We start from the raw sequence: 21,518 nt of genomic DNA, 5'->3' as shown, positions 1-21,518 counted from the left end.
AATTAGTTCCAAACTGTCAACCCTCGAGGCAAAATAATTCTCCTCAAACTGGGGAGCACACGACTAAAGGGCACGGAATGCACTCACTGGGATCCAGGTTGAGGGGATTGGGAAACTTCTGTACCATGTCCAAATTTGGCCTGCCTATTCTTTTGGCCGTACATGGTAACAGTTAACTAAAAAGTCTTACAGCCCACAAACAGGCCCTAGGGCCCAGCTGGTCCAGGGAAATGCTCATGGTCCAATGGACCCTCTTCCACCTTTCTACATTTCACACCATCAACATAACCAACCCCCGAGAGAAAGGCATGTTCTCTATCTTTCCCGTACATGCATCCATGCTACTTAGTCCTATGTAGGGGGCGGCACGGCGGTGCAGTGGTTAGCACTGCTGCCTCACGGCACCGAGGACCCCGGTTCGATCCCGGGTCACTGTCCGTGTGGAGTTTGCACATTCTCCCCGTGTCTGGGTGGGTCTCACCCCCCACAACCCAAAAAGATGTGCAGGGGAGGTGGATTGGCCACGCTAAATTGCCTCTTCATTGGAAAAAAATAATTGGGCACTCAATTTATTAAAAAAAATATTTAGTCCCATGTAGAAGCAAGATCCACATTCTCATCATTCTCTTGTTTCACCCGGATTCCTTAGGGACCAACATATAACTCCTGATGTGGCATCAGCTGGGTTACACTGGGGACTTCCATAAAGTTGAAGCAGCATCTTTTAACAGTTTTGAGAGTGCTATGCACACTCCTGACAGGTATGCACTCCACCCCGTCCTCCGTGGCAACCCACAGATATTGCACAACATTGCAGTATGCCGTCTTCAATGCAACTCCCTTTCTGACCTCACTCAAGTCTTAGCAACATCGCAAAAATAACCTCAACAAGATCCTCGATACTGGAACCAACCAGCTTAGGGCTGTTTTAATATTAGGACACAATCATTCATTCAACGCAGAAGGAACAGCATCTTAAAACAGGATTTTAAAAAGATACGAAAGAGAAAATGCTGGAAAATCTCAGCAGGTCTGGCAGCATCTGTAGGGAGAGAAAAGAGCTAACGTTTCGAGTCCGATGACCAGCTTTGACAAAGGGTCACCCTGGACTCGAAACCCGAGCTCTTTTCTCTCCCTACAGATGCTGCCAGACCTGCTGAGATTTTCCAGCATTTTCTCTTTCGTTTCAGATTCCAGCATCCGCAGTAATTTGCTTTTAAAAATAATACTTTCCCCTCAAAATTAGTTAGCCTTCATTTAAAAAAAAAACGTTAGAAGCAACACAATCTTTTGCTTCCAAGTTTGCTGACTGACTGCGTTAATTAACTCTGTCACACATGGACATAGACATTTTTGGCGCGCTGTGTTAAGTCACCAATCCATTCCATTGAAACACGTTTACAAATTTAAAGTAGGAAATCTAAGAAAATTATCTCAATGAGTTTACGCACAGGTTAGAGAGCGAGCATATCATTCAATGTGTGTCATAATTCTGTTACTGGGTAAGTAATAAAACAATCGGGACAGTCTGCATCTTCTTTATCACCTGAACTTTAAAGTATTTTGCATGACATTCAATATAGTGTGTCAAAAGGGGCGGCACGGTAGCACAGTGGTTAGCACGGTGGCTTCACAGAACCAGGGTTCCAGGTTCGATTCCCCGCTGGGTCACTGTCTGTGCAGAATCTGCACGTTCTCCCCGTGTGTGCGTGGGTTTCCTCCGGGTGCTCCGGTTTCCTCCCACAGTCCAAAGATGTGCAGGTTAGGTGGGTTGGCCGTGATAAATTGCCCTTAGTGTCCAAAAAAGGTTAGATGGGGTTACTGGGATAGGGTGGAAGTGAGGGCATAAGTGGGTCGGTGCAGACTCGATGGGCCGAATGGCCTCCTTCTGCTCTGTATGTATGTTCGATATTCTAAAACTCCACTTGGTTGATGGTAGGATGAGGGAAGATATAACAGAGATGGTCAGGAGGTTCGGGTGGAGTATCCCGGGTGAAAATGTATCTACAGATAGGAGGGATCAGTAAGAAGAGGACAGAGCATTGAGATATTTGGGAAATATTTCTGAGAGGTGTGCGAGGAGAATCCCCCCCCTCCCCCAATGCAGTGTGGTCATCTGAAATGCACAACCCCAAAAAAAGTATCTTTCCTTTTAAGCCACTATCTGCATCTATTTTAGTCTTTAACACAACCATTTACAGTGTCTGTGTCCGAACCGTTGTCCAATCTCTCCTCGCTCTCACTCATCACAGACCTTCCACCCTGCTCCACCCCCCTCCCCCTCTTATCCAGTCTATAATCCATCACTTTTCTTTCCCTCTTTAGCTCGGAAGAGTCACACACACAGGCTCGAAACGTGAACTGTTTCTCTCTCCACAGATGCTGCCATCCCTGCCGAGCTTCCTGGGATTTTCTGTTTTTCATTTTGCCTGGAATGGTTACAGCTGGGAGAGAAGGAACGTCCGATAATCCCAAGCTGGATTAAAGGACCAGGGCATTGTGGTTAAAAATGACAGGAGTCAAAATCCACTGCTCCATCCACGTGATTACCCAGGGTTGGCCAATAATGCCGCTGCTGCCCTCTGAAGACGGCGTATCAATTTCACTCGCTATGTAACTAAGATGGACCAGTAATTTAGGGATACCCAAGCTTTTCATAGGTGGGTTTGGATACACACTCCCGTTCACCTGCACAGCTGCAGAAACCAATGGAGCTCGAGGAACCCCATTTAACGTTTGCACAACTAATTCAGTAACCGTACCAACAACCGAATTCGAAATGCTGCAGGCTTACCCGTTTCAAACAAACCGGATAATTGCAAGTGGAGCTCCGTCTCGGGACCAGGGAGCTGCGAACCTTACAGGCTACAATTTGGATGTCCGCCTGCTATCCTGATAGCATATAATAATCTTTATTATTGTCACAAGTAGGCTGACATTAACACTGCAATGAAGTTACTGTGAAAAGCCCCTCGTCGCCACACTCCGACGCCTGTTCGGGTACACAGAGGGAGAATTCAGAATGTCCAATTCACCTAACAGCACATCTTTGGCGACTTGTGGGAGGAAACCGGAGTACCGGGAAGAAACCCACGCAGACACGGGGAGAACGTGCAGACAGGGACCCAGGACATCTGATGTAGTTGCCATAATCTATCATTTGGGGCGAGCAGTCGGTTATACTGAGCAAACAGTGGGCAGCAGGGTGGCGCAGTGGGTAGCACTGCTACCTCACGTCGCTGAGGTCCCAGGTTCAATCCCGGCCCTGGGGCACTGTGCGTGGAGTTTGCACATTCTCCCCGTTTGCGTGGGTTTCACACCCCCACAACCATGTGCAGGGTAGGTGGATTGGCCACGCTAAATTGCCCCTTAATTGGAAAAAATGAATTGGGTACTCTAAATTTAGAAAAAGAGTGAGCAAACAGCATTCAACTGGGACCGTTTACACAATCGATTTGCAAAGCTGACAGGTGACACCCAGCTCGAGGGCTCCATTTATTTTGGAGGCTGTGTTCCGTCGCTACTTTGCAGCTAGTTTGTGTGCTCTGAACGCAAACAAAGTAAAGCAAATAACATTTTGGTAATGTTCAATCACCTCGCGTGTACTTAAAGCCTTCGCCTCGCTAAGCGGGTGCAGGTTAGTTTGTATTGAGCAGATGAATTAAACTGCAAACAATTGGGAAAGCGACTCAAAGGGCTTGTCTCGTAGAGTTCTGGAGTGGTGCTGCCATGTTTACACTGGCTATCTTGCGCAGCAGCGATTTGGAGTTGCTGCAGGCACACCTGCCATAAACACTTGGGCGCGGTTCATAAATCCTTTTCTGTGTGCAAGTTCGCACACAGAACAGAGCTCAAACGCTGTTGATTTGAGAGATATCTCCATGAACAAAATACAAACTCACTGGATGTGTTTCTCCCACTCTGTGTGCACCACAGCTACCAGTGATTGACCCGAATGACAAAGAAGCATTTCAGGGGTTAGTTAGTTAAGTACATCAGGAATAGCTGACGGGAAGGTTACAGCGACGGGGCGAGACCATGTAGTACAGGAGCAGGCTTGCGTTGAGCACAAGCCAGGAAGCTTGAGTTCCTGGATTGTAAAGTTCGATGTAGTCAAGATAAATATGCACTGTGCCTCTTACCCTTCTTTGCTCGCCGGTTTGGCCAAACGCAGGCGTCCTGCTAATGCCTGTCGGGTTTGTGGCAGTGCTTCGCTACAACCTGGCCGAACGGCCCCGCCAACACTAACTCTGGAATAACCCACCGAGAAAGGAGTCGCGATTGGGCCAGTTTGCCGGCCACTTGTGGGTCCACCTCCCAGGGAGAATCAGCACCTTCAGGAGAGAATTTCTATGGCATGGCGAGATGTGGTGCCGGGTTGTGGGGGGGCGCGGGGGAGAGAGAGAGAGAGAGAGAGAGAATCCACTGAATAACCCACCGAAGAAGCTGCAGGTTGAACTGATCCCCGACATGCAATTGGCAGCTCTGGCCCTGACGGATTCACAGGTACAGGTGCTGTATCCTCAGCATCCCGTTATTGCTCTTGGTCACCTTCAAGCCCGGGTAGAAGAAAGGATAGAGCTTCTCGGAGAAGGTGGCATGGAAAGTGAAGAGGTGAGAACAGAGATCCGCGTCGTAGAAGGAGACCCGTCCGCCCTCGTAGTCCAGGTAGACGCCGATCCGGGTGGGATTGCCCCTCGCCTCGATTGTTTTGGGATGGAAAAGAAAAGCTCCAAAGGTGTCCTTCTCCCGGTATATGGTCCAGTAGCCGTGCTTGGGGGACTGCCGCAGGTCACCCTTGCGGTTGATGGACTCCTTGGCGACGCCCAGGCTCCAATCTTTGCCATCCCCCACGTCCACTTGCCAGTAGTGCTTCCCCGACGTGAAGCCGTCCGAGCCCAGGATGAAGGCGGCCACGTTGAACCTCTCCGGGCTGTCGGGGACCACCTTGACCTTGTCGCTGTACCTCACTCTGGTCGGACCACAGAGGGAGAGGTGAGAACACGCGGTGGCGGGGTTGAAGGTCAGGTTCGAAAGGCCTGTTAAAGAGATTATTCAACATTAGAACAGTTGAAGACAAACATGACCAAAAATCATTAAACAAAATCAGTTGCTTTCTGCTGTCAGTTGCACAGTGGTTAGCACTGTTGCTTCACAGCACCAGGGACCCGGATTCTATTCCTGGCTTGTGGAGTTCTCCCCGTGTCTGCGTGGGTTTTCTCCGGGTGCTCCGGTTTGTGGCGACCAGGGGATTTTCACAGTAACTTCATTGCAGTGTTAAAGTAAGTCTACTTGTGACAATAAAGATTAACAACAGTATGGACCTTTTATTCATTCACGGGATGTGGGGGCGACGGACTAAACCAGCATTTGTCCATTCCCAATTGCCCCTTGACAAGGTGGTGGTGAGCTGCCTTCTTGAACACCCCCCCGCTCCCCCCGCTGTCCCAGAGATGTAGGTACACCTATAGTGCTGTTCGGGAGGGAGTTCTGTGATTTGGACCCAGTGACAGTGAAGAAACGGCCGATATATTTCCAAGTCTATGTTTATATATCGAAAAGGAAGACAGATTTATGCAGCACCTTTCACAAATTTAGGATAAATGCAAACTGCTTTTGAGCCAATTAAATACTTCCTCCATGTCACTGTCATTCACAAAATAACCCGAAAGATGTGCTGTTAGGTGAAATGGACATTCTGAATTCTCCCTCTGTGTACCCGAACAGGAGCCGGAATGTGGCGACTAGGGGCTTTTCACAGTAACTACATTGCAGTGTTAATGTCAGCCTACTTGTGACACTAATGAAAGATTATTATTGTAAGGTACCATGAAGAGAACTTTAAAAAAAAAATGCACTGAGCGATTAGAGACGGGAATGCACTGTCGGAGACCTGATTGGAGACGGGAATGCACTGTCGGAGACCTGATTGGAGACGGGAATGCACTGTCGGAGACCCGATTGGAGACGGGAATGCACTGTCGGAGACCCGATTGGAGATGGGAATGCACTGTCGGAGACCCGATTGGAGACGGGAATGCACTGTCGGAGACCTGATTGGAGATGGGAATGCACTGTCGGAGACCTGATTGGAGACGGGAATGCACTGTCGGAGACCCGATTGGAGACGGGAATGCACTGTCGGAGACCTGATTGGAGACGGGAATGCACTGTCGGAGACCCGATTGGAGACGGGAATGCACTGTCGGAGACCCGATTGGAGACGGGAATGCGCTGTCGGAGACCCGATTGGAGACGGGAATGCGCTGTCGGAGACCCGATTGGAGACGGGAATGCGCTGTCGGAGACCCGATTGGAGACGGGAATGCACTGTCGGAGACCCGATTGGAGACGGGAATGCACTGTCGGAGACCCGATTGGAGACGGGAATGCACTGTCGGAGACCCGATTGGAGACGGGAATGCACTGTCGGAGACCCGATTAGAGACGGGAATGCATTGTCGGAGACCCGATTAGAGACGGGAATGCACTGTCGGAGACCCGATTGGAGACGGGAATGCACTGTCGGAGACCCGATTGGAGACAAATTTATTTCTGGCTCTCAATAGACAACGGGATCATCCCTTGAAGACAAAAAAGGTTTGTAGGGCCACGGAGCGGCAGTCTGTGAACTGCTCGCTCGGCCGCGTTCTGCGCTATAACCATTCCATGTCACAAGGAAGTGTCGTCATTAACATGCACACATTCAAGCTCCAGCAAACAGCAACATAACAATCACCAGATTTCTTTTTTCTATGTTGATTGAAAGGGAAACATAGCCCAGGACACTAGCCTCTTTGTCTAAACAGTACCACGGATTAACCATAGCCCCTCTGAAAGGCCGCAGAAGGGCCCAGCTGTATTTGAACCTCTTTGTGTAACAGACTTGAATTGAACAAGAGTGCTGCCCACAGCTGACAGGAAGCTGCTCTTGCTGGAGTACAGTTCCACAAGCCTCTCACCCACCCATCAGCAGATTCGCCAAACTGGGGGCAGAACATACAAATTCACAGCCCAGCGTCACTAAACTTGCACTGGGTCAGGGGGAGGCCATTCAGCCCCTCGAGCCAGTTCTGCCAATCAATTGGATTGTGTCTGACCACCGTAACTTTGTCTATCCCGTCTTGGCTCCACAGCCATTAGTCTGGCCTTGCTTAATAAAAATCCATCAGTCTGGAAATCTTCAGTTGCAACCATCCCGTCTCTCTGCTTTCCCCAGCCACAACGGTTTCCTCCCACAAGTCCAAAGATGTGCAGGTTAGGTGGACTGGCCCCTTAGTGTCCAGAAAGGTTAGGTATGGTTACTGGGATAGGGTGGAGGCGTGGGCTTAAGTAGGGTGCTCTTTCCAAGGGCCGGTGCAGACTCGATGGGCCGAATAGCCTCGTTCTGAACTGTAAATGCTATGATTCAGAGGTTGCCGCACAGCCATCAGGGCAAGATCACTCGCCAATATTTTCCGCTGTTGATTTTAAGATCATTAAAATCAAGAGGGCTTTCAAGAACATGCCGCCCCCCCCCCCCCCCCCCCCCCCAGCTGACCTCCCATACAGCAAGGATGAAATCTATCCCGCCGAGTTACCTGGGTCTAAGATCTTGAACATATTTTTCCAAGTCCAGTACTGCAGTGGACCCAGGTAATTCTCTGGCTTTACTTTCACGGCAATGTTCTCCAAGGGAGGCACGCAAATCTTCGCCCTGCAGTTAAAAAAGGTGAAAGAAACAAAAAAGTTAAGAGTCACTTCTATTCCGGTTCGACAGCAGCGAAGGCCCAAAACTCCGCCCACCCGACAGAAAGTACGTCGAGCTGATCGGGTTGGCTCACTGTTCAACCATGGGGTGAACAGGGATGAAGGACTGGAGTTACGAGGAGAGGTCGGAAAAGTTAGGGGGCTGTTCTCCTTGGGCCAGAGAATGGCTGAATGGAGGATTTCAAGATGTCGAGAGATTTGGATCGACTGAGCAAAGAAAGACGATTCCCCCCCTGGCAAGTGGGTCAATAAGCAGAGGCAGGTTTCAAATAATCAGGAAAAGAGCCACAGAGCGGGGTAGGGAGAAATATTTTTGGATTACAATTCATTGATCGTCAATGACCGCAAAGCATAGACACCAGGAGGAGGAAGAGGTCATTCGGCCCTTCAAACCTGTTCTGTCATTCAATATCATGGCTGATCCTTTATCTCAACATCACACTCCCCGCGGCTCTCCCCATGCAACACCTTTAGAGGTAGAAATCTATTTCCTTCCGGAGTACATTAGAACATACAGTGCAGAAGGATGCCGTTCGGCCCTTCGGGTCTGCACCGACCCACTTAAACCCTCACTTCCACCCTATCCCCGTAACCCACTAACCCCTCCTAACCTTTTCGTAACCCACTAACCCCTCCTAACCTTTTTCGACACTAAGGGCAATTTTGCATGGCCAATCCACCTAACCCGCACGTCTTTGGAAACAGGAGCACCTGGAGGAAGCCAGCGCAGACACGGAGAGAGCGTGCAGACTCTGCGCAGAGAGTGACCCAGGAGGGAATCGAACCTGTTGCTGTGACGCCACAGTGCTAGCCACTGTGACTTCGCCTCAGCGGCCTTCTGCGGTCGCGAATTCCACAGGTTCACCACTCATAGAATTCGCCTCATCTGTCCACCCCGTATATCCGGAGACTGTGACCCTCTTGTTCTAGACCCCCCCCCCCCCCGGCCAGAGGAAACACCAACCCTGCATCCAGTCTGTTCTCGCCCCCCCCCCCCAACCCCCCGTCAGAATTTGATACGTTTCAGAGACATCTCATTCTCTGAAACTCCAGTGAAAACGGGCCCAGTCGACACAATCTCCCCTGATACGCCAAGTATATCCTTTCTTAGATAAGGTGAACAAAACTGCATAGAACAGAGCCAACGTTTCGAGCCCATATGACTTCTTTGGAGCCAAAGGGAGAAACGTAATGGATTGAATACAGTTTAAGAGTGGCTGCAACAAAATAAGGCAGGGAAGAGGGGAGAATTCAGGAGTGCTTTGACAAGGATGCAGTGGACACAAGACAAAGGGAGTGTGAAAGACTGAGTAGGTGCTGATAGCGGCATTAAGGTAAGATAGAAGAACGTGTTAATAGCAGAGCAAGGGTGGATACTGTGTGAAAGCAAGATTTAAGAACAAAAGAGGGCGAGATAGTTGGGCAGATTGGATTAAGTAAGGGGTCAAGATGGAGGAGAAAGTTCACTGTCTTAAATTGCACAATGTCAAGTGCTGTAACGTGCTGAATCGGAAGAGGAGGTGCTGCCCTGGGCTTCACTGGAACACTGCAGCAGGCCGAATATAGACACGTGGGCTCGAGAGCAAAATGGCAAGTGACAGGAAGGTGGCTGAGCCCAGTTTCCTTTTCCAATTTTCCCCACCTCTTCTAAAATTCAGAGATCGTAAGAGAAGCCAGCAAAACGGAGGTAAAAAGTTGGCGAACTCTTCTATGCTTTACCCGGGAAGAAGTCTTACAACACCAGGTTAAAGTCCAACAGGTTTGTTTCAAACACAAGCTTTCGGAGCACTGCTCCTTCCTCAGGTGAATGATTATGGAATCCCCTTCATTACACAATCCGGTCTCTCGCTCTCCCCCCCCCTCCCCCCCAATGGTAGCTTTTACGACGTATCTGCACAAACGGCCAAAGAGCAAAACAGTAAAACTATCGAAACGAACACTAATTTAAAAAAAAAAATCGAGAACCTCACTGATTTGCAACGATTTAACAGGCAGTAATACCCAGCGAGAATTCAATACCTTTTCTGTGTTTCTTTCAGATTCTGCGAAAACAAAAAAATGTAGATTGGAACATTAATACACAGGACCCAATTCTTTTTGCACAAGGCTAAAGTCAAGTCCACGTGGAGGAATTTTATATCTATAACGTTAACAAGTTTCTAAATAAATTCATGGAAGGTAGGCATCAAGGCAAGTCGCCCCCAGCCAGTGGCTTGCTTGCCCGTTTCAGAAGACAGTTAAAAATCAGCCGCACGCTGCTGGCGATTGGGACTCGCACGTGGGGTGGACATGATGGGGGTGGGGGGTTTGCTTCCCTAACGGATGTTGAAACAAGCTGCTGGGTTTTTTTTGTTCCAAGACAATCCAGTCATTTCCGTGGACACCGTTACCCATTCTAGTTTTATTTTTGGAAATTTCCCCAGCTTCCCTGGTGAAATCACTCGTGCTCCTGCTTCCTGCCTCGGCAGTCGTAACGGATGTGCGTTCCGGCACTTTACAAGCTCCCACCTGCAGGCTGGTCCCACAGTATTTACCACAGGACCCTGCCAGTGTTAATGCTCCATGTGACACTACTCCCAATATTCATCTCACCCTACCAGTTCCCCCTGCCTCACCGACTTGTCTACCAACCCCTTAAACTCATCACAGATATGCAGCTTGAAGACACCCCGGCAGTGACAATTTCCATAATCTAACCACTGCAAATTCCCTACTGGATTTATTTATTAATGTCTATCTTTACATTTATGGCGCCTAGTTCTGCTATCGCCGCGGAGGTGGAATCATCTCCATGATCTTAAAGTCATTCCCCCACTCTGCTCTTTTCATAGAATCCGACAGTGCAGAAGGCCATTCGGCCCATCGAGTCTGCACCGTACCCAGATCCAATCCCCACCCGATCCCGGTGACCCCTGAAAAAAAGGATACAGCCTGTTTCCAATTTTTCCTGATGAGCTTAACCTCAAAACGGCAGGGCTGTATTTAATAAAGACAGAGAAGCTTCTACCAGTGGCATCTCGTCAGGTAAGGGGCAGACATTCGTGGCAGGAAGGTCGGAGGTTTGGCCTCTTAGTCTGCCCAGAGTTTGGCAACATCAGCCAAGCTGTAGAAGGACCTGGGGGACAGCAAAGAAACGCACAGGATTGGAGCTGCAGGTGGGGGAGGATGCACTGGACTGTGTCCCCTCTCCTGCTCACCACGCCGACGAGCGGACTGGATTCCACTGCAATGCCCCTCACAGTTGAATATCCAGCCAAAGAATCATTTAGAACACGCAGCACATAACACAGGTCAAGAAGTCCCTCTGAATTCCTTGACTGGATTCTGCAGTGACCCTTCTACATTGCTAGCCTCTCGTTTCCAATTGTCCCACAAGCGTCACGCCTAAAACAAAAAGTGTGGGACGGGGAGGAGATGGCTGCCGCTGACGGAACAGCACGCAAGTACGACATAGGGCCAGTCTGAGAGCATGCCGCACATCGGCTGCGGTGACAGCTTGCAATGGTCAGCGACACCCAGTGAGATACAGTCTCCCACAGAGCGGGTGATAAAATGGGGACTGATGTACCAGTAGAAAGGAAATGCAGTCCTCCTGTCTTATTTCCTCCTCCATGGCCTTGATGTTGGCATCCAGCGAAGACAAATCCCTGGGGATCTGGTCGATCTGGCGCTGTAACTGCGAGCTCTGTTGGTTCACCTCCTCCTTCAGTTGCTGGAGCAGAGCAGACTCCTCCTTGTAGAGGAAACTGTGCAGCTCTTCAAAGCTCTTCTTGATGCTGTCCACTATATTCTGGGTCGAATTCTAGGCCCAAGCAAATAAACGCAGTCAGCAAGTTTCAGCTTCAAAAACAAAGAGCCACGCACGCACACAATTCGGAGCCAAAAACATCACCTGCAGTTTATTTCTAAAGTACTCCTAGCTGTGATCGATTCCCCCAAAGCTGGTGTCATTATTAATGCCCTCCAACTAAATACAAGGACGATCAAACCTATTGGGCAGCACAAGTGGCTAGCACTGTGGCTTCGCAGCGCCAGGGTCCCAGGTTCGATTCCCCGCTGGGTCACTGTCTGTGCGGAGTCTGCACGTTCTACCCCGTGTCTGGGTGGGTTTCCTCCAGGTGGACCCAGAGTCCAAAGACGTGCAGGCGAGGTGGATTGGCCATGGTACATTGCCCTCAGTGCCCAAAAAGGTTAGGAGGGTTCCGGGGATAGGGTGGAAGTGAGGGCTTAAGTGGGTCACTGCAGACTCGATGGGCCGAATGGCCTCCTTCTGCACTCTATGTTCTATTGTCCTCGGTCCCATCCACAAGCTCCCTTTCCCTAGCTACCGACTCTATTCCGCTCAAGGAGGTTGAACGGGACTGTTTGCAACCTTGTTGTCCATGTGACCCCCTCCAAGCTGACTCCCAAGCACATTTCCCCTCAATTACCAAGGATGTAAACGCACAGCTCTGTAATAATCAGCCATCTCTCGCCCGCTCTGTTCGTCTGCGGCCGAAACCCACCATTTTGTTAAAACGGCAGACTAGGTTACCCTGAATTATCTCCTGGCGGAAATCCCATCTTCCAATCTCCGTAAGCGTGGAGCTCATCGAAAACTCTCGATGTCCACATCTTAACCGGGCGCTCGTTCGCCCATCGGTTGACTTCCAGTCCCCACACAAACCACTGCTGAAAAATTCCCATCCTCGTGCCCTAATACCTCCACCGTCACCTCCTCCAGGCCAACACCGCCAAGTAACTTGGCGTTTCTCCGCCTCTAGCCTCCCAAACCTCTGGCCTTTATTTCGCCTCTACTTCTTTGACCAGACACTGGGCGACCTGCTTCCTCCTTTCAATGCAAATTTGTCTGGCAACACCTCGGTGTAATGTCTTGGGCCGTTCTGCTACATTGAGGACACTATATAAATGCAGGTTGGAAAAGACCAGGATTTCACTTGGCCAAAATGCTCCTTCCTCATGACACTCATTTTCACAGTCACTTCATTGCGGTGTTAATGAAAACCTACTTGTGACAACAATAATAATAAACAAAGATTAAGATTAATGGCCACTTGGGCAGCACGGTGGCGCAGTGGTTAGCACAGCTGCCTCACGGCGCTGAGGTCCCAGGTTCGATCCCGGCTCTGGGTCACAGTCTGTGTGCAATTTGCACATTCTCCCCGTGTCTGCGTGGGTTTCGCCCCCACAACCCAAAGATGTGCAGGGTAAGTGGATTGGCCATGCTAAAGTGCCCATTAATTGGAAAAAATTAATTGGGTACGCCAAAAAAAAGATTAATGGCCACTAAGAACAACGGAAGCTAAAAGCTGAACTAATTTATGAAAGAGATGGGCTGCTATCGCAAAGACAGCGTGGGCCATTTTTGGTTGGAGGAAGCTAATCTTTCTTCATAAGCATCTATCTCAATCATTTTTAAAAATAAATTTAGAGTACCCAATTCATTCTTTTCCAATTAAGGGGCAATTTAGCGTGGTCAATTCACCTAGCCTGCACATCTTTGGGTTGTGGGGTGAAACCCGCGCAGACACGGGGAGAATGTGCAAACTCCACACGGACAGTGACCCAGAGCCGGGATCGAACCTGGGACCTCGGCGCCGTGAGGCAGCAGGGCTAACCCACTGCGCCACCGAGCTGCGCAAATCCATCTCAAATCATATGCAAATAGATTTTGATTCACTGAAAATGTTGTTTTGGAGCATAGGAGTAATTTGATACATGACATTGGGCAAGTGTTGCATCCTCGAGAAGGAAGAGGATACTTTGACCGATGGTTTTCAAAGAACGTCATCGTTCCGGATTTTTCCTCCTCGCGTCTAGGTCTGCTATAGGCTAATTGCCAAAAATTGATTGCTATCATTCGCCAACAACTTGATTGCTGCACTCCGCGATGGAGCTCGATGGGTTTTTGTGCATCCAGCAATTCCCATACACCAGTTCTCCATTGTTTCAACTTGTGCTCGGGTTTGTTCAGATGATGTTTTAAAGCCTAAACGTCGCGCAGATCGAGCCAATAAAGGAAAGCTTGGCCCCAAGGGTGGATAACCAGAGGATCACACAATGGTCACCTCCTGCACGGTAAGGTGCTACAATTCTAAAACAACGCTTACAGAGATGCAACAGAGGGGCAGAGTGAAAACGCTGGATAAGATCTCTACAAAGCAAACGCACTTACCAAGATCTCCTCCAACAGGCTCTCATATTTGCTCTTTGCTATGTTGCGCTTTTCAATCAAGGTCTGCAGTTTGGTCACGGACTTTTGAAGTTGTGCCTAAGCGAAAGGATTAAATCAGTTTACTGAGGGCAGGAAGGAACAATGGAGGTCGAGGTATTACAGCAGGAGCTTTAAAAAGTAATGTCCGGGGGGGGGGGGATTGCCCTGGGAGTCCTCAACATTAACTCCGGACCCCATGAAGACCCGTGTCACTGTATGAAACGTGGGCAAGGATACTTCCTGCTGATTAGCATGTACTGTCCCCCCCATAGCTGATGAATCAATACTCCTCCCATGTTGCACATCACTTGGAGGAAGCACTGAAGGTGACAAGGGTAGAATTGTGCTCCAGGTGGGGGACTTCAATGTCCATCACCAAGGGTGGCGTAGTAGCGCTAATGATCAGAGATGTGGTGGTAAGATGGATACATAACTGGCTCGGTCACAGAAGGCAGACGGTAGCAGTAGAAGGGCGTTTATCTGAATGGAAGATTGTGACTCGCGGTGTCCCACTGGGATCGGTGCTGGGGCCTCTGTTGTTTGTGGTGTACATAAACGATTGGAGGAAAATGTAGCCGGTCTGATTAATAAGTTTGTGGATGACACCAAGGTTGGTGGAGTGGCAGATAGTGTTGATTGAGGATTGTCAAGAGGATACAGCAGGACATGGATAGGTTGGAGACTTGGGCAGAGAAATGGCAAATGGAGTTTAATCCAGATAAATGTGAAGTAATGCATTTTGGTAAATCTAACATAGAGGGGAAATATACCGTAAATAGCAAAACTCTTCGGAATATAGACAGTCAGAGAGACCTGGACATGCAGGGCCACAGATCTTTGAAGGTGGCAACACAAGTGGACAAGAAAGCAGACAGAATGCTTGCCTTCATTGGACGGGGCATCGAGTATAAAAACTGGCAAGTCATGCTGCAGTTGTATAGAACCTTGGTAAGGCCGCACTTGGAATATTGTGGATGGGCAGGCACTCTTTCCCAGGGTGGAGGGGTCAGTCACCAGGAAGCGTAGGTTTAAGGTCCCTGGGGAAAAGTTTAGAGGAGATGTGTGAGGCAGGTATTTTACACAGAGGGTGGTGAGTGCCTGGAACGCGTTGCCAGGGGAGGCTGTGGAAGCAGATACATTAACGGCATTCAAAAGGCATCTTGACAAACACATGGATAGGATGGGTATAGAGGGATACGGCACAAGGAAGTGGTGAGGGTTTTGGCAAAGGTTGGTATCATGGCCAGTAGAGGCTTAGAGGGCCGAAGGGCCTGTTCCTGAGCTGTATTGGCCTTTGACTGAGGTGTTGTGGGAGGAGGTGGGGGTCTGCGGATGAGAAAACCGACAAGAGGGCAAACCTACGAGACTGCGGTGTCACCAGTCTACCTGTTGCAGATGCATCTGCCCACGGCAGTACAGATGGGAGAGACCACTGCACAGTCCTTGTGAGGACAAAGTCCCACCTTTACATCTTGCATCGTGTTGCCTGGCACGATCACCGTGCTAAATGGGATAGATTTCGAACAGATCCGGACTGGGCATACACAAGGCACCGTGGACCATCAACAGCAGCAGAATTTGAGACAACAATCTGTAACAACCTTTGTGGCCCAGAATATCCCCCAATACAGGTTCTGTACAGCACACGAAAGGCAGGACAAATCCATTTATAACCCCATCAGTCTACTCTCGAACATAAGGAAAAGGACAAAGGTGCCATTGATAAAGCTATCAAGCGCCATTCGTACAGCAATAGCCTGCTTAGTGACGCTTAGTTTGAGATCTGTCAGGGCCAGTTGGCTCCTGACCCTATTACGGATAGGTGAAGAGGTCATACTTGGTACCTTGAACTCTTCAGCAGCCTCCTGCACATTGAGGACATCGTGATGCAAGTGTCTCCTGGAGTCCCGGCAGTCCAAGCAGATAACCTCACAGTCAGTGACGCAGAAACGCTCCATCTTCCGCTGGTGTTCCGGACAGGTGTGCTGGCTGGGTACATTCTCCTCCAGCCGGGCGTGCTCTTTGCACACCGTCGCCACCACGTTCGACAGCTTGCGGTTACTCTTCAAGGTACTCGACGGAGAGACATCGGAGCAAATCGCGCAGCTTAACTCACCCTGCTGCTCCCAGTGCTTGGTGATGCAGCCTCTATGAACAGAGATAACCACGTGAACAATAATTCAGTTGTCAGGGTTTATTTTATTTGGGGAAAGAAACAAAGATGTCTGGAGTGCTAGGGCAATGGGGACACGAGTTGAAAATCTTTGACGTTTGTGGAGCTGGTGAAGCACATCCCAAGGAACCTTGTTAAAAGACAGACCCACATTTATACGGGACCTTTCACAAATTCAAAAAGCTTCTACTGACTTCACAGACAATGACACAATTCTTGAAATGTGCAACACCAGGCAGCCAATTTGCAGACAGCAAGCTCTCACAAACAGCATTGCCAATGTTTTAGTGATGCTGACGCATAAATATTGTCCCAGGACAACAAGATGTGCTCCCCTATAGAATGTTGGCCTTTATTCCAAATGGAGTGTAAAATTAGGGAAGGCTAAAACTATACATACCGCACCTGGAATACCGTCAATAGTTTTGGTCCTGTTAGCTAAGGAAAAATATACTGGCATTGGAGGTAATCCAGAGAAGGTTCACTAGGTCCATCTGGGGTATGGAGGGATTTCTTTATGAGGAGAGGTTGGGTAGGTTGGGCCTGTTCTCATTGGAGTTTAGAAAAATGATAGACAAACTTATTGAGACATATCGGATTCTCAGGCAGTTTGAACGGGTCAATGTGGAGAGGTTCTTTCCCCTTTAATAATGTTTATTATTGTCATAAGTAGGCTTACATTAACACTGCAATTAAGTTACTGTGAAAAGCCCCTAGTCGCCACATTCCGGCGCCTGGTCGGGTCACAGAGGGAGAATTCAGAATGTCCAATTCACCTAACAGCACGTCTTTTGGGACTTGTGGGAGGAAACCGGAGCACCCGGAGGAAACCCACGCAGACACGGGGAGAACGTGCAGACTCCGCACAGACAGTGACCCAAGCCGGGAATCGAACCAGAGACACTGGCGCTGTGAAGCAACAGTGCTAACCACTGTGCTACCGCGTGGGAGTCTAGGACTAGAGGGCATAATCTCAAGAGTAAGGGGATTGTCTATTTAAGAGGGTTACTAGGAGGAATTTTTTCTCAGAGAGGGCAATGAATCTGTGCAATTCTTTACTGCAGAAAGCTGTCGGGGCTGGGTCGTTAAGTATGTTCAAGGAAGGACGGCAGGGTGGCGCAGTGGTTATCACTGCTGCCTCACGGCAGCGAGGACCCGGGATTGATCCTGGCCCCAGGTCACTGTCCACGTGGAGTTTCCACATTCTCCCCGTGTCTGCGTGCGTCTCACCCCCACAACCCAAAGATGTGCAGGTTAGGTGGATTGGCCACGCTAAATTGCCCCTTAATTGGAAGAATAAAAAATAATTGGGTACTCTAAATTTTTTTTTAAAACGATGTGCAAGACTGAGGGAGACAGGTTTTTAAATCAGTCAGGGAATCGATGGTCATGGGGATAAGGCGGGAAAGTGGGGTTGAGGATTATCACATCAGATCTTCTTTCACTGAATGACAGAGTGTACTCAATGGACCAAATTCTGCTCCTACATATTATGATCTTAATGAACATTCTACGGCCTGTATGTTAACCCAAGAGGGCAGATGGGGGTCTCGATTCAACACCAGATCCAAAAGATGGTACTTTGGGGATGCGAGTGTGGCTGAATGTGGCAGCAACGGAGTCATGACTGACACTGAATGAGGAAACCGTATAAAGAAACGGCCACTCCAAATTCCAAGGCAAGCATAATTCCCACAGGATCAGGGGAGAAATACACGGGTAATGAGCCAGCTGCTAGGGGCCACATGTAAACCACAGCCTGCAGTTTAGACATCACAGACCTTGATGAGGTAGCCTTGCAACACTTGCCTAATACTACTAGGATGCTGAGGTTATGCATCATCAATGCCGCCTCTCCCACTTAACATTTAGGCTCCCAAATACCTTCATTCAGGTATTCCTGTACCAGCCTCCCCTCACAGCCACCGGAATGTGGCGACTAGGGGCTTTTCACAGTAACTTCATTTGAAGCCTACTGGTGACAATAAGCAATTTTCAATTAATGTTCAACACCAAGTTAGTTTCCACAGATACACTTTGTACATCAATGAGCAAATGAACACAGCACCTTAAACTTCACTAGTAGCTTTCAAATTTGTCACTGTTACTGGACCGCTGTTTTTAAAAAAATATTATGTTCAGTTTTGTTTTCTAAAGCCAAATGCAAAACCTCAAAACTGCCATGGTGGCAAGTCATCTCTCATTCTCAGCTCAGTAATGTAGCCACTACATGATCAAACCCAGGCTGGTTTAGGAATTCAGCCCCTCCAGCCTGCTCCACCATTCATTGAGATCATGGCTGATCTGTGGCCTAATTCTGTTAACCTGCCATTGGCACATATGCCTCAATACCTTTGCTTAACAAAAACGTTAATCTGTCTCAGATTTAAAGTGAACTGATCGAGCATCAACTGCTGTTTGTGGGAGAGAGTTCCAAACCACTACCACCCCTTGAGTGAAGAAGTTCTTCCTAACATCTCTCCTGAATGGTTTGGCCCTAATTTTTAGACTATGCTCGAATCTCCAACTAGTGGAAACAATTCACCCGGATCTACCCTGTCTTTCCCTGTTAATATCTTTGAAGACTTTGATCTGATCAACGCTCCTTCTAAATTCTAGCACAAACAGGTCTAATTTGCATAATCTCTCCTCATAACTTAACCCCTGTAGTCCAAGTACCATTTTAGTAGACCTATGTTGCACTCCCCTCCAAGGCCAAAACATCCTTCTGAAGGTGTGGTGCCCAGAACTGCTCACAGTGACTCCAAGTGGGGTCTAACCGGGGTTTTGTGTAGCTGCAGCACCTGTGGCTTTATTGCCCAATCCTCTAGATATAAAGGCCAGCATTCCATTAGCCTTTTTGATTACTTTCTGCATTTGTTCAAGGCATTTTAAAGATCAATGCATTTGAATCCCCAGGTCTCCTTGGACATCAATTGAATTTAGTTTCATACCATCTATCCTCGTTTTGGTCCAAAATAGATAACCTCACGCGTGCTTATTTAAAAATCAATTTCCAAAGTTTTGCCCATCTTTTAATAACCCTTTGTAATTTTCCACTGTCATCTACCAAAAGTGTCACCGAACTTTGGATATATAACATGTTCAGCACTTGCTCATTTATACCAAAACAAACTCTGAAGTTCCCAGTATGGAAGAGCTGCAGTTTTGAGGAACTGCGTTCCAAATGAGACATTAAACTGACACTGGCCCTGCCAACTCATCCAGATAGACTAAAAAGGATCCAATGGTTTTGAAGAAGAGCTCTCCCCACTTCTGGGTCTCTATTTACCCATCAACAAATATTACTGCACGCAAGACCTTGCTGCGAGCAAATTAGCCGCTACGTTTCTCATGTTACAACAGTGGCTAGACTCAGGTTGCGAAAAAGCAGCAAAAATGCAAGCCAATCTTTGATTTTGCAATAATCTGGCAGCTGCTGTGATCACTCTCTGGCGCGAGCCCAAATTGCATAAAAGCTACGTTGATCTCGATTTCACAATTTTCCAAAGTGGAATTTGAACTCACCGCCGCGTTGCTAATCCAGGACCAAATCCCTGCCGATTGCTTCAGACTACAAACCTCACCCAGGCCCAATAAATAACAATGCCCCCCTCCAGCAGTACCCCACCCATCCCATCTATCCAAGGTCACCGGCGCCAACCTACAGTGCCCCCCCCTATCCAAGGGTGCTCCCCCTATCCAAGGCTGCCACCCCTCCCCTCCCAATGCCCCCTCCAAGGCCACCGGTGACCATCTCCACCCCACCCCCCCACCTAAGACCACTGACGCCTCCACTACCCCTCCCATCCATCAAGGATCAACAACCCAGCAAGTGATTGCAATCCAGACTGCAAGGCTTCAATGGGGGGGGGGGGGGGGGGGGCAGCGGTGGCTTTCAAAGCAAAAATTAAACTAGTTAGGCGCTGAAAGAACGGAGAATTGCAGGGAGGACAAGGCAAAGGGATGGGGTGGCAGGGATTCAGGGGCCGAACGGCCTATCTGCGTGCTGTCACTGTCCGCCGCTCCCCGTGGCCCAGACACACCCTCAGAGACTGCCAGCTAAGTACCTGCAGAAGTAATGTTCGCACTGGAGCTCCACAGGGTCGGTGTAGATGGAAAGACAAAGAGGGCAGGTCAGGTCCAGCACCAGCTTTGACAGGCCCTCCACCGTCGCCGCCATCTTGGCCCCAGCCCGCAGCGACGTCACCCACAGCGGCGGCCAACCAGCGATCGCGACGTCACGGCAGCAGGGCAGGCGGGGTCACGTGCAACCGAGCTGGCGATTGGAGAAAAGGCAACGGCCAATCAGTGATCCAGACGGAGGCCCAAACATGGCGATTGGTTGATGGAAAGAAAACGTTGGTCAATCAGCAATCTGGACGGAGACCCAACGTCAGAGGAGGCAGACCCACGTGAAACTAAGCGGGGCGATTGGAGGACGGGGCAAGGGCGTCGGCCAATCAGAGCCCACAGGGCGGGACATGCGTGGCAGCAGCCAATCACGGGCGCATAAACGGCTACCAGACGTCACAGACGACGGGCAGCCAATCAGAGTCCGAGGGTGGGGAATGACGTCGGGCCAATGGGACAGCCAGGGGCGCAGAGGACAGAAGCCAATCGCCGCAAGCTCCCAAGCCAAGCCCCCCGCATCATGGTTGTCACCCCGCCGTCCTCGAAAGCTCCGCTGCGCTCGCTGATCAAGGCCTCGACAGCCATCCACAGGTTCTGGCCCAGCTGGCACCGCCCCTCCGGCCTCAGCGCGTCGTTGGCCATCAGCCGCAAGAGCAGCCGCAAGAGTAGCCGCAAGAGCAGCCGCAAGAGCAGCCTCAAGAGCAGCCGCAGGGCCCGGCGGCCGACGCGCAAGCGGCCGCGGTTGGCCCATCAGGACATCGACTGGAAGGCCCTGTCCAGCCACGTGGTGGTGCAGCCAATCGGCGACCACTGCGCGAGGCAGCGGAGGAAGCCGGGAGGAAGCGGGACCGGAAGGAAAGGCCCGCCGAAGCGGAAGTGGGGGAGGGGCGACAAACGTCACGTCAAGCGGACCAGCCTATCGAGGAGGTCCCTCGTTTGATTGACAGACCGGAAGTCCCTCCTCTCTTTGTGACCCACCTGTGCTGCCACTCAAGGGAATTATTTGCATCTGATCACCTGTCTACCTTGATAAAGTCAATAAATTGGGGGAATCAAAAACTGCTCTTGGCAAATTCCTCTGAACTGTGCAAAACTTGCACTGCGCAGCTATTCCTGAGGGGGTGGGAAAAACATATTGCTGCATTGTCACTGTGAAGGACCCAGTGTCTGAAAGTGGGACTAAATTGATCGGCTGGCTGTCCTTTGGCTGGCACAGACACGATGGGCTGAATGGCCTCTTCCTTCACC

General features: G+C 49.6%; 1 protein-coding gene across 1 annotated transcript; it reads right to left on the bottom strand.

Moving 5' to 3' along the window:
* Nucleotides 1-2,307: 2,307 nt before the first annotated feature.
* Nucleotides 2,308-21,099, bottom strand: LOC119975915 (zinc-binding protein A33-like). Its single transcript, XM_038815855.1, has 7 exons — nt 20,207-21,099; nt 15,808-16,111; nt 13,925-14,020; nt 11,318-11,551; nt 9,769-9,791; nt 7,581-7,696; nt 2,308-5,039 (listed from the first exon to the last, which is right to left on the bottom strand). The coding sequence occupies exons 1-7, from the start codon at nt 20,317-20,319 to the stop codon at nt 4,501-4,503; spliced, it is 1,425 nt and encodes a 474-aa protein (XP_038671783.1). The 5' UTR covers nt 20,320-21,099; the 3' UTR covers nt 2,308-4,500.
* Between the last annotated feature and the right edge of the window lie 419 nt (nt 21,100-21,518).

This window comes from Scyliorhinus canicula, chromosome 13 (genome assembly GCF_902713615.1).
Source record: "Scyliorhinus canicula chromosome 13, sScyCan1.1, whole genome shotgun sequence".
In the NCBI taxonomy this organism is placed as follows: Eukaryota; Metazoa; Chordata; class Chondrichthyes; order Carcharhiniformes; family Scyliorhinidae; genus Scyliorhinus; species Scyliorhinus canicula.
This window is presented reverse-complemented; position numbering and strand designations above follow the sequence as displayed.

What these genes read in the sequence shown, in the direction of transcription:
- LOC119975915 (XM_038815855.1), bottom strand. Translation starts at nt 20,319, where the DNA reads ATGGCGGCGACGGTGGAGGGCCTGTCAAAGCTGGTGCTGGACCTGACC. An exon ending in TGCGAACATTACTTCTGCAG is followed by an intron (nt 16,112 to 20,206) that starts GTACTTAGCTGG and finishes CTCTGTTCATAG; the next exon opens with AGGCTGCATCACCAAGCACT. An exon ending in ACTGCATTTCCTTTCTACTG is followed by an intron (nt 9,792 to 11,317) that starts GTACATCAGTCC and finishes TTGTTTTCGCAG; the next exon opens with AATCTGAAAGAAACACAGAA.